Below are 13,419 nucleotides of genomic sequence, written 5' to 3'. Positions count from 1 at the left end.
AATATTACCAACCAGTTTGGATTGAGGAACAAATCATCTACAACACGTATAACAAAAATACCAAAAACCTTAAAACCAAAATTGAATAAATCTATACTATAAAATGTATAAATATTGAATAAAGAATGGAGAAGACCGACAGGTAAAGAGAAAGTGGTGGATGACATTTATGCCTGTCCATTGATATGCAAGCTTCACCGCTGTCCATCGTTGGTGACTATAGGATAGGGTGAAATACCAAAGAGACAAATAATTTTCATGTAAGTGGCGACGATGAAGCCCGATGGATAAATTGTATAGCCAACATGAACAGAGTGACAAAGTAATGAATACATGTGTTGCATACTCTAAGCGAAGGGTCTGTGCTAGGGTCTATGTAAAGGGGTTCTCCACTGACGCGCCCTTCTCAATTGCTATATTGTGTTTAAACTGGCCATAAAATGACCACCGATTAGCTTGTATATGGCCAATCTTCAGTCTGATGTTGGCGATTAGCAGTTCTTCTAAGTTGGCCCTGAGGTGTCCTGGATGAAGAGTTCGCAAAAGTATATATATACCCAACATTGGCTTAGATAAGGTGACCAATCATTAGGCGAATGTTCATGTGTTCTCTATTGGGCTTTTCTTGCATGAAAATAAAAAAGGATCTGTTGTTAGAACCCGAACTGCATAACCTATTTCTCCACCAGAAATATGCAGTCGGGGAATAGCTGGAAGGCTCCCATGCTCGGGACGGTCGGCTGGACCCATGAAAGTCAGTGGGTCGGACAACTTTACAGTGTAATAGGGCCCATAGAGCCACTATGACAATGATTATTTCACTGTGATGTATACGACTGCTCTTGTTTTTGCCTTATATTGTACACACAAAGTATAAGATCCAATATGAAAAGTTGTGACTGTGAGTCGCTAAGTCTCATGTAAGTTAAAACTTTCTAAAAAGGCAGGTAAAAAAGTTTCCCCAAGATCTCCGTTGAGTTGTTACAGACAGGTTTTGAAGCCCCCAGGGGTTCTTTTGATGTTGTGGTCAGTAATGATAAGAAGAAGCCACTTCTAGTGTACTGATTCTAAATAGCCGGCCGCACAATTGCCGGAAATCGCCGAAACAATACAATACCGTACAATTGCCGAAAGGGCGGTGGGACTGGGCATGTGTGACTATCGGCAATGGAGGCATCAAGGGGATGGTCGACAAGTAAAATGAAAGAGCGCCAGGGGGCAATGTAATATGGAAAAATACATTTTGTAAATTGACATTTAATTGTGTGACAACCGCTTTACATGTCACCGAGTGAGAACACTAGATTTGCCCAAGAGAACTGAGGTTCAGTACGGCTTCTCACTATTAATATGAGAATATGTGGGACCTCGTATAAATTGATTTCTGTTAAGCTCTATAAGGAATAATTAATTATGTCTATAGGAAGTCTTCTGATTGTTATCTAGTAGGGCTACAAGAATCGGGGGATATTTAAAGTGGTTAATTAATATTAACTTTACGTGGCGAGACACACAGGATCACTTTTCTCTGCCTGGGAATTTGTGCAGGTGGATGTGTCACGTTGTGTGATGGGATCAGTAGGAACAGTGGAGCCTGAACTGGCCCTCAGACTAGGGGAACCTTGACTGACCCTGATCCCGAAGGTAAAAATGTTTGGGCCGCCTTGCTTGCCCTAGCCCCTGAACAACCATGGTCTAGTGGCCCCCTCCCTCCATCTAGGAGAGGGCTGGGACAGGAATGGTCAATCCCAAATAAGCCGACAGGGGAAAACCAAAACTCAAACTCATAGCAATCACTCACAGAGGTATAGACAATATGTGATCAGGAGGAAACTAAAGAAAGGGAGGAAATAATCAGGAAAGAGTATTTCCACAACACACAGAAGTTCACCAACAACTGGATATGAAAGCACAAGGACCGAGGTCACATAAAGCTATCATCTGCATGGGAGACCAGGCTCCACCATCTTAAAAAGTGGAGGAAACTGTGATAGGTCTCCTCTAACATGTGACTCAAGCAGTAATCCACAGGCTAGCAGAAATTAACTCATGCAAGGCTGATTACTAACAAGAGCTCAGCTGGTTGATGCTCGAGCTTGTCTGTGCAACTCAAAAGCAGCATCGTGTGGAGTGTCTGGCTCTGCTGTGTGAACAGTATCAGAAGACACTTGAATTTTGAGCCAGATACCACGTGACAGAATGCCTCTAAAGATACATGTTGACTTCTGACCATTAATGAGGGGTTACATTTCCCTTAACTCAATTATTATTATTACTATTATCATTTTTTTTTCGTCTTCTTGCCTCTTAAAAACCAGACTCATCTGCGAGTAAAACATCCAGCCCACTCTGTGGCTACAACCTTTGGATCTCATGTACTCAGCAGAGTTACATGCTGCTTAATGGATTGAATGGCTCAGCATGGCTTAATGGGCATTGCCAGTCGATCTACTGGGAAATAAAGACATATAAGGTTTAAAAGCATTGTTCAAAGGATAATCGCTCATATTTAACAGCGGAGCTGGAGGGAAGAGTGCTCCGCATTAGAGCTGGGTAATTTCATTCCTCATCGTATAGGACTTTCAGGCTTGTATGTGCGCCGCTGGTTCACGTCTGAATAAAGGAAATTTCTCTCTTGAATTTTGTGCAGCGGGGTAAAAGTGCTGCTTTAAAGAACTGCTATGATGACAACATAAATATATTAAATGGATTTTAGAATACACTTGTCACTTTATTTTTGCATTCAGTCATTTTTTTCTTTACTATGTTTCCATATAAAAAATACTTATAGCACCGCATATAGTTTCAAAAACGACTTCTGTGCTTCTGTGCAGTTGCTCTCATGGTAGATTGGTGTATTTTGGGCGCTACATATAAATTACTCTGTAATTTATGTATATATTGGGTGAGTCAAAAAGGATGGAACAAAATTGTAGGCTCACTATTCATCCGCAATAATATAACACAGATTTATTAACTTGAAAAGACTTACTATGTAACCTTGTTTTATCGGCACACTGCAAATGATCAAAGTGACTTCCCTTGGTGACACGGCAGATGTCCAGGGGATAGTCCTGTTCTGTCCAGACATGTGCCAGCATTTCCTTGGTATGGATGCCGCTGCTTCAATGATTGTTGTCTCAGGTCGATTCACTAATGTTGGGCTGGCCTCCACGATCACCAGATCTTATACCCTGTGACTTCTTTCTGTGGGGTAACATTAAGGACTTGGTATACTTAGCACTCATGTCCACAGGATCTGAACAGCTTGTGACAACTCATCAATGAAGCAACAGAGTCTATAACTGAGGCCTTGCTAACACGTGTTTTGGGAGTGCGGTACGACCACCTTGATATCTGCCACCAATGGAAATTCATTTGAACAATTGTAGTGTGTAGATAAAACCTGGCTGGACAGTGTGTCTGCTCATGTTAATAAATTTGGGTTCAGTTCAGGAGACATACTTGCCACTGAATCACTTTCACCTTGTTCTTCGGAAATGCAACAGTGGCCTTAGATGTGTGTTTTGGATCATTGTCATGTTGGAAAAAGGCACGTCTACCAAGGGCATGGAGAGATCGCAGCATCTTCTCTTTCAATATAGAACAGTACATCTGTGAATTCATTATGCCATTAATGGAATGTATGTCCCTGACACTAGGAGCACACTGCCACCGCAATATTTCACTGTAAATACCAGGCAAAAAGTAATTTAAAAAAAATAACTTGCTGTATTTTTTTAAACATTTAATTAACTCACCATTAAAGTGATGGATGAAATTACTTCTCTTTGGTGAGATATGTTATGTTAGGTGGTACGGAAGATATTAAAACGAGCAACTGTGTTTTCAGGTTTGCGTAGGTCTTGAGCGCAGTTGGATCTACGGATCTACAGTATCTTTGTGATAGGTTTTGTAAAAAAAAAAAAAAAAACCCTAACAAAACCGTTCACTGTTGTAAATTGTTTTAAACAGAGATGCATAATACACTGTATGTCTCCTCAAGATGGAAAATGTATTACTGCTCATGTAATATTTATAGAACTCAAGCAGGGTGTATATACAGTATATCACATAGGAGACACTGGGGCTGGTGCATATACATCACATAGGAGACACTGGCTGGAGCATATACATCACACAGGAGACATATGGTTGGTGTATATACATCACATAGGAGACACTGGGGTTGAAGTGTGTATGTGTATATATATGTATGTATATATATATATATATCTATATCATAGGAGACCATGAGTCTGAAGTATATACACTAATTAGGAGATATAGGCAGCTGAATATGCATTAAATAGGAGACACTGCAACTGTTGCCTTCACCTTCTCCAGCACATAATCTAATTTTTAGAAGCTGAGCCATCATTAAATTTGCAGCGTGACTTGCTAGATGTTGCAGAGTCTACTAATCAGAAAAAACAGGGCAATTCTGCAGGTAGTAGGAAGTACGCAGGTCTCTCGGCAGGTGATCACAGCCTACTTGAGTAGCCGTTAGACCAGGATCATAGGATTCCTTTTGCTCTTCTATGCGCTTTGAGATAATTTACCAGATCAGTTTTCAGTGAGCACACTATGACAGAACAGGCGCCCCCGCTCTCAGACTTCTCTGTGCTTCCCTTACAAGCAAGCTCTAACATCTGCAAAGTTTGGGATGATTTACTGAACTACTGTACGTCAGACATTTAAACCCATAAACCGACTAAAGAGACATTTGAGCCAACGCTAAAATTCTGTCTTTTTACCCAACGTAGCTCAGGTGAAGTACTGTACATTATTGTTCCGTAATTGAGCTGTTATGTTGTTTGATGCAGTTTTAGTTCTTGGAACGTTCCCCATAATACCGCCTAATGTAATCACCTCCTCCAACTCATTGTCTATATTTGCCGTCTGGTGTTTTGTATTGAAACATTAGTGTCGGTGGTAAAAGTGGTTTAGCTATAAACACTTTTGGGCAATTCTTAGAAACATCAGCCCTTTTTTTTCTATTGTTGTGTAGTATGAAATATTAGCACTCTTGTAGCGTCATTGTTGAGTCTTCCAGAAGAGGCTGAAAGGTTACTTTGACTTGAAGGCTGTGAACAGAAATATAGTTAATTTACTGTAAGCACGAGACTAATAGAGATCCAGCCGAAGTCATTGTGCACATGACACATCGATTACATGTCATCTGCATGTGTTAGTAATAAACTGCCCCCCCCCCCTTACTCCATTAGGTTTTTTGTGATGAATGCCCATCTACACCCAAGTCAGATAATGAGATGACAAAGTTCCGACTTTTCCAATAAGTTGAGATTATATCACACTAATTCCATATATCCTTTGCTTGACATTAGGGTGTTTTTTTTTACGCATCTATACCCTTCTGAATATTTGCAGTTGAAAGCAGTATATATGAAGATAAAAATATGAATAAAAAGTGGAATTTCCCATAAAGAAAATGGAGCATTAAATTAATATTTCCCTACCAGGTGACTTGGAGACTCCCCAATGGACGCACAATGCAGGTCATAATTTATTCATCCTATTTAAAACATGGACACGATTGAATAAAGCATCTTGTCTATCATGATGCTGGTGGTGCAATGTTGCCATTGTATTGCCATCATCGTTCATCAGAACAATGCGGACGGTACAGAAGCATTTAATGTGAAAATGAGCTGTCGTTTTTTTGAGGGGCACAGGACATGCTTAATACTCAAGGGCAGTATATACACAGTGTTCAGAATTATTAGGCAAGTTGTATTTTAGAGGATTTTTTTTATTATTGATCAACAAGTATCTTCTCAATCAACCCAAAAGACTCTTAAATAACAAAGCTTAATATTTTTAGAAGCTGGAGTGTTTTTTGTTTTTTTTTTTTAGATTTGGCTATCTTAGGAGGATATCGGTTTGTGCAGGTAACTATTACTGTGCAGAATTATTAGGCAACTTAATAAAAACCAAATATATTTCCATCTCACTTGTTTATTTTCACCAGGTAAACCAATATAACTGCACAAAATTTAGAAATAAACATTTCTGACATGCAAAAGAAAAACCCAAAAAAAATTAGTGACCAATATAGCCACCTTTCTTTATGATGACACTCAACAGCCGACCATCCATAGATTCTGTCAGTTCCTTGATCTGTTTACAATCAACATTGCATGCAGCAGCCACCACAGCCTCCAGACACTGTTCTGAGAGGTGTACTGTTTTCCCTCCCTGTAGATCTCACATTTTAGGAGGGACCACAGGTTCTCTGAGATTCAGATCAGGTGAACAAAGTGGCCATGCCATTATTTTTTCGTCTTTTAGACCTTTACTGGCCAGCCATGTGGAGTAGTTTGATGCATGTGATGGAGCATTGTCCTGCATGAAAATCATGTTTTTCTTGAACGATACCAACTATTTCCTGTACCACTGCTTGAAGAAGTTGTCTTCCAGAAACTGGCAGTAGGTCTGGGAGTTGCGCTTCACTCCATCCTCAACCCGAAAAGGTCCCACAAGTTCATCTTTGATGATACCAGCCCATAGCAGTACCCCACCTCCACCTTGCTGGTGTCTGAGTCGGAGTGGAGCTCTTTTCCCTTTACTGATCCAGCCTCTGGCCCTTCCATCTGGCCCATCAAGAGTCACTCTCATTTTATCAGTCCATAAACCCTTTGTAAAATCAGTCTTAAGATATTTCTTGGCCCAGTCTTGACGTTTTCTTATTTTTCTTGTTCAAAGGTGGTCATTTTTCAGCCTTCCTTACCATAGCCATGTCCCTGAGTATGGCACACCTTGTGCTTTTTGATACTCCAGTAACGTTGAAGCTCTGAAATATGGCCAAACCGGTGGCAAATGGCATCTTGGCAGCTCCACGCTTGATTTTCCTCAATTCATGGGAAGATATTTTGCGCCTTTTTTTGCCCAACACGCTTCTTGCGACCCTGTTGGTTATTTGCCATGAAACACTTGATTGTTCGGTGATCACGCTTCAAAAGTTTGGCAATTTTAAGACTACTGCATCCCCCTGCAAGACATCTCACAATTTTGGACTTTTCAGAGCCCGTCAAGTATCTCTTCTGACCCATTTTGCCAAAGGAAAGGAAGTTGTCTAATAATTAAGCATACCATATATCGTGTGTTGATGTCATTACACCACACCCCTCCTCATTAGAGATGCACATCACCTGATTTACTTAATTGGTAGTTGGCTCTCAAGCCTATTCAGCTTGGAGTAGGACATGTATAAAAAGTATCATGTGATCAAAATACTCATTTGCCTAATAATTCTGCACACGGTGTATATGTATAGTATATATAATAAAAAAGAGATGGAGATAGTGGGAAAAAAGAATGGAAAAAGATACAGTGGCATGTAAAGGTTTTGGCACCCCTGTCAAAATGACTGTTATTGTGAACAGTTAAGCAAGTTGAAGATGAAATGAAAAGGCATAAAGTTAAAAGTGACACATTTCCATTGTATATTAGGAAAAAAAAATATGTATATATATTCACCTTTTATATTTGAAAAAGTTCAAAAAGGAAAATGGGCCGATGTGCTGCAAAAGTTTGGGTGCCCTTGGAGATTTGTGCGCTCAGATAACTTTGACCAAGGTATCAGAGACCTTAATTAACCCGTTAGGGTTGTGGTTTGTTCACTATCATCATCAGGAAGGTTTGTTCACTATCATCATCAGGAAAGGTCGGGTGATGCAAAATTCACAGCTGTATAAAAACCCAGGCTCCTCTAACTTTGTGCTAAAAAGCAGCAGCCATGTGTTCTTTTAAGTAGCTGCCTAGCACTCTGAAAATGGTGAAGGCCCATAAAGCTGGACTGGAGTCTTGTGAATCTATCCACCCATCTGTACTTGTTGGCATATAAAACTGGTGTGAGCCAATACGGCACGAGACAATTTTCATGGTTTTCTCGCTTTATATACCTTTTGTATGATGTATTGAAGTGTACTATGCTATTCCACGGTGCTGAAGAAGGTCACCGATGATTCCTGCTCACACAGACCTGAAGAATTCCCTTCTCTTTTGTTTCCCGATGCATCAGTGGGTCCTTGTAGTAACACTTGCCATATACATTGCGAGATATTCCCCACATATGTGCTAAGTAAAGGACTATAAATTGACGTGTTCAGGGCCTAATAGATTCAAAAACGAGGTTGTGGGTTTGGCCACCCCATTATTTCATCTTAATCTGGACACCATCTTGTCACATCACTACTAATTGCATTTCTCATTGACAAATTAGAGGAAGCCTAACGCTCCAGACGAGTGTATTTCTGTATTTCAATACAAATTACGTACGATACTCCCTCCACTCTATTCTCACATATTTTTACAGTGGAAGTACAAGGGCTTAGTGGGAAAATCCAGCATTTATGTCATACGTTTATAAGAAAATGGGCTTCTGGGTTTCATACAAATAGTTACCTGTGAGTTACTAATGCTCCCGCTTTGTAAGTGCTGCAAAATAGGGGCAATTTGACAGCATTATACATGTACAGTGCAGCGGGGGCTTCCTAAAATGATATATTGATATATACAACAGTGAAAGCACGGTCGTGTTGGATCACATTAGCTGTTCATACAGGCAAGAAAAAGGCAAGTGATGGCCTTTAATAGGATAAGTATATTGAAATGATAAGGTGTTTAGCCGTCACCTGTCACTGAGGGCTGTGAGGATTTATTAGCAGGAAAGATGAAGGGTTTGGGCCAAATTCATCAAAGCTCATGTTCTGTACACCAGTCTGGATGACGTGTGCACTGGAGGAAGATGCTTCTAATTCATTGAATGGTTTGTCCAAAGCCAAGGGAATTTCATTCTCTGTCTTTTTAATTTAATAATTAATCAACTTCAGTCCTAAATTCCTGATCCGTCCCACTCTCTTCACTTTCTTTCTTTTTTTTTTGTCTGTCTTAGGGGAAAACAGGAGAAGTGGGGCAGAGTGGGGACAGGAGAAGTGTGTTCAGAGGATGTGGGGCAGAGTGGGGACAGGAGAAGTGTGTTCAGAGGATGTGGGGCAGAGTGGGGACAGGAGACGTGTGTTCAGAGGATGTGGAGCAGAATGGGGACAGGAGAAGTATGTACAGAGGATGTGGAGCAGAGTGGGGACAGGAGAAGTATGTACAGAGGATGTGGAGCAGAGTGGGGACAGGAGAAGTGTGCACAGAGGATGTGGGGCAGTGTGGGGACAGGAGAAGTATGTACAGAGGATGTGGAGCAGAGTGGGGACAGGAGAAGTATGTACAGAGGATGTGGAGCAGAGTGGGGACAGGAGAAGTGTGCACAGAGGATGTGGGGCAGTGTGGGGACAGGAGAAGTATGTACAGAGGATGTAGAGCAGAGTGGGGACAGGAGAAGTGTGCACAGAGGATGTGGGGCAGAGTGGGGACAGGAGAAGTATGTACAGAGGATGTGGAGCAGAGTGGGGACAGGAGAAGTGTGCACAGAGGATGTGGGGCAGTGTGGGGACAGGAGAAGTGTGTACAGAGGATGTGGAGCAGAGTGGGGACAGGAGAAGTGTGCACAGAGGATGTGGGGCAGAGTGGGGACAGGAGAAGTATGTACAGAGGATGTGGAGCAGAGTGGGGACAGGAGAAGTGTGTACAGAGGATGTGGGGCAGTGTGGGGACAGGAGAAGTGTGTACAGCGGATGTGGAGCAGAGTGGGGACAGGAGAAGTGTGCACAGAGGATGTGGGGCAGAGTGGGGACAGGAGACGTGTGTAAAGAGGATGTGGGGCAGTGTGGGGACAGAAGTTTGGTGACTGATCAAACCTGCGGTTACCTATCATTCACGGCTACTGAACCCAAACGCTTCATTTCATCATTAGAAATGAAAGCAGTAGACTTACAGCAACCCCAGCCACCTAAGGATGATGTATTCGAGAATCTCCAGTGCATGCTAAAAGACTCGAGTGAATTTACCTGTGCCCACACTGCCCCACATCCTCTGCACACACTTCTCCTGTCCCCACACTGCCCCACATCCTCTGCACACACTTCTCCTGTCCCCACACTTCCCCACATCCTCTGCACACACTTCCCCACATCCTCTGCACACACTTCTCCTGTCCCCACTCTGACCCACATCCTCTGTACACACTTCTCCTGGCCCCAGACTGCCCCACATCCTCTGTACACGCTTCTCCTGGTCCCACACTGCCCCACATCCTCTGTACACACTTCTCCTGGCCCCACACTGCCACACATCCTCTGTACACACTTCTCCTGGCCCCACACTGCCCCACATCCTCTGTACACACTTCTCCAATCCCCACGCTGCACCACATCCTCTGTACACACTTCACCTGTTCATATCGCCTCGCTGCTGTCACTTATACTGCTTCTATCACCGACCCCGATGATGTCTCATTTCAGTGAATGAGACTGCAAGGACAGAAGCATGGGGATGTGATAGAAGCTGCGGTCACGTCTCCTTCACTGCTACTGAAACTCAGTCATCAGGGAACGGTGGTGGCAGAAGCTGTAGTAAGTGACTGCAGCGCTGCCCCTTGATGACACTTTGTTTCATCGTGGTAAAGCAAACAATGGGAGTGACAGCAGCCCCAGCCTCCTGATGACTATCCATTTGATATTCCCAATTCATGCAGGAAGACTTTAATGAATAATTTTCAGAAGTAAGACAAAACACTACAAAGTTGAGGAAAAGGTAGGGAATTTTGAATTTAAGTACATTAGACAAATGTTTACTATGCGGTATTAAATTAAATATTTATACATATGGTATGAAATTTACTAAGTTACAGACAACACTTTTAAGTGGTTATACTGCCAGAAATTTTCTCTGGTCAATGTTTGGAGTACATTTCTGTTGTAATTTACACTACTTTACGCCATCCATTGCCTATGGGACTGCCTTAGAAAGCGAAGTACAACACTCCACTATTTCCCACTGCAAGGGCGGACATATCATTGGTGAAACAGGGGCCCAAGAGGTAAAGGAGCCCATTTCCTCTTCCAAAGCAGTTGAAATTGTGCATTATGAGGAGCTATTGGACTGCAAAGGACCCATATATTGTTCTTGCACAGGGCCCATTTCGGTCTATGGCATAACAATATGTTCTACAGGGCACATGCAGGTCATTAGAGTACTGAATCCATAGTTCAATATGATTTCATTTTTTATTCAAAAAGTAAAGGATGTATAAGTCAGGGAAGTGCTTATATGTGTTTTCACTTTTATGCGTGTGTCATTACCCCAACGAACGTTTTACCCTTTTTTTTGTCGGGAAGAAATGGTGTGACCTAATAAGGTGGATAAATGATGGTGTGTGCACAAGCACCGTGCAGTGCCATATGAGTGCAAGGCCAGGGGGAGCGGGAGGGATGGATGCGCACAACACAGCATACTAAACTATAGGGAATGAAGTCTGAAGGTAATCAATAGTGAGCTTAAATAGAATGAAAAATAAACTGACTACAATAATTTAATTACATTATCTTTAAAGAACAGTATGAAATACAGAATTAATTTATACTCTCTATTTATGCTGTATACTTGTGTGGCATTTGCTTTCCATTGTCTAGGCCCTGGAAGACCACTGCTATTTATTAGATGATGAGGATGACCAATGTGCCAAATTCACAGAGCATCAATGGCAATCAAAATAAGCCAATTTGGTCATCAGACCTTTTATAATGTTCAATTATTTATATCATTGGTCCCCTCACACCTTAATCTCCCCTTTTCCCAACACGCCCCTTGATGAATAAAGGGCGAAACGTGCGTTGGGAATACAGTGATGCCAGCAAAAACACATGAAAACACGTTCATGACTTATGCTTTACTATTTGGGCTCCCCCACTATTTTGTGTTTTTTTCTGTTGATATTTTCTTGGAGTTTGGCCCCAGTTGCCTATTCAGTGTATTTGAGTTGAGAACTTAACCCCTTGTTTTACATTGAATAATAGACCTGAGACTATGGGAATCTGTTGGTAGCCTGGTCTCTGTTCACTTATGCACTGATTATATTGTTTGGGTGATGTGTGCGTTACATTTATTTCAGGAGTCGGTTCATCTACAATATATAAATGTTGTCTCGCATGTTAAACCAAGGGTCTCCATCCTGCCATGTTCCATTGTAGCTGAAGGTTATATATTTACAATTTCGTGTAATTGATCACATCTACCAGCACTATTACATAACTGGCTTTAATGTGCAATTATTTAATGGAGGTCTAAACATAGCATTTTACCATTATATCAAGAGAAAAAGCTCAACTCCTCTCGTATATATTCAGCTGTACCTGTTATAACCTGCAGATGGCACTATTGTCATAGCTGGTTATGTATATAGGAGAATAGCCATTCATAATCTACATAGCAATGTCGGAGCGTCATAAATAATTGCAGATAATCAGTGATTCACCTTTTCTCTTTGTGATACAAATGTTTTTGTGCATTATTAGAAATACAGATTAGAAATACAACTTTGAGGCTTCATATAAAAGCACATTTTAACTTTTTCTTTTTTTTTTTTTCTTTTCCTCAGGGAACAGATAATTAAACAGTCCACTGAGCTGGTGTGCCGAGCCTACATGGAAGTATACGACGCTGTGATGGATCCTGCCAACACTTACAGGGAGCCCACAAGCATTCTCCATAGATCTCCACAGCAAGTGCAGACCCTTCTTTCCTGAATATTACCACCCCCTCCCTCACCTCATTGTATAGTGTACGTTCTTAATAAACTTGTATGTGTACTGGGTCTTATTTGTCGTCATACTGTTACTATACACAGGTAAAATTGACACCCAGCTCTAACACAGAAAGAGAATCTGACACCACGTACCCAATCTTATCAGTATCTGACACCACGTACCCAATCTTAGGGGTACTTTGCACGTTGCGACATCGCTACTGCGATCTCGTCGGGGTCAAATCGAAAGTGACGCACATCCGGCCCCGGTAACGACGTCGCAATGTGTAAAGCCTAGAAGCACCGATAAACGATCTCAAAAGCGTCGAAAATTGGTGATCTGTGTAGTGTCGGTCATTTCCATAATTTCGCTGCAGCGACAGGTACGATGTTGTTCCTCGTTCCTGCGGCAGTGCACATCGCTGTGTATGAAGCCGCAGGAGCAAGGAACATCTCCTACCTGCGTCCTGCCTGTAATGAGGAAGGAAGGAGGTGGGCGGGATGTTTACGTCCCGCTCATCTCCGCCCCTCCGCTTCTATTGGCCGCCTGCCATGTAACGTCGCTGTGACGCCGCACGACCTGCCACCTTAGGAAGGAAGTGGGTCGCCGGCCAGAGCGACGTTGCAGGGCTGGTGAGTGCGTGTGAAGCTTCCGCAGCAATAATGTTCACTACGGCAGCTATCACAAGATATCGCATCTGCGACGGGGGCGGGGACTATCGCGCTCAACATCACTACAGTCGGCTAGCGATGTCGCAGCG

The 13,419-nt window shown here is 42.2% G+C and overlaps 1 protein-coding gene across 1 annotated transcript in view; it reads left to right on the top strand.

The window, feature by feature from the left end:
* The window catches only part of COG6 (component of oligomeric golgi complex 6), a 141,350-nt gene extending 128,628 nt beyond the window's left edge, over positions 1-12,722 (top strand). The window contains exon 19 of the mRNA XM_075334594.1: positions 12,512-12,722. Within this exon, the coding sequence (XP_075190709.1) occupies positions 12,512-12,659 (148 nt within the window). The 3' untranslated portion in view covers positions 12,660-12,722. The remainder of the gene's footprint in view (positions 1-12,511) is intronic.
* Positions 12,723-13,419: the final 697 nt, after the last annotated feature.

Source organism: Anomaloglossus baeobatrachus, chromosome 2 (genome assembly GCF_048569485.1).
Source record: "Anomaloglossus baeobatrachus isolate aAnoBae1 chromosome 2, aAnoBae1.hap1, whole genome shotgun sequence".
Lineage (NCBI taxonomy): Eukaryota > Metazoa > Chordata > Amphibia > Anura > Aromobatidae > Anomaloglossus > Anomaloglossus baeobatrachus.
Note: the sequence above shows the minus strand (reverse complement) of the source record. Positions and strands in the feature narration are given on the sequence as shown.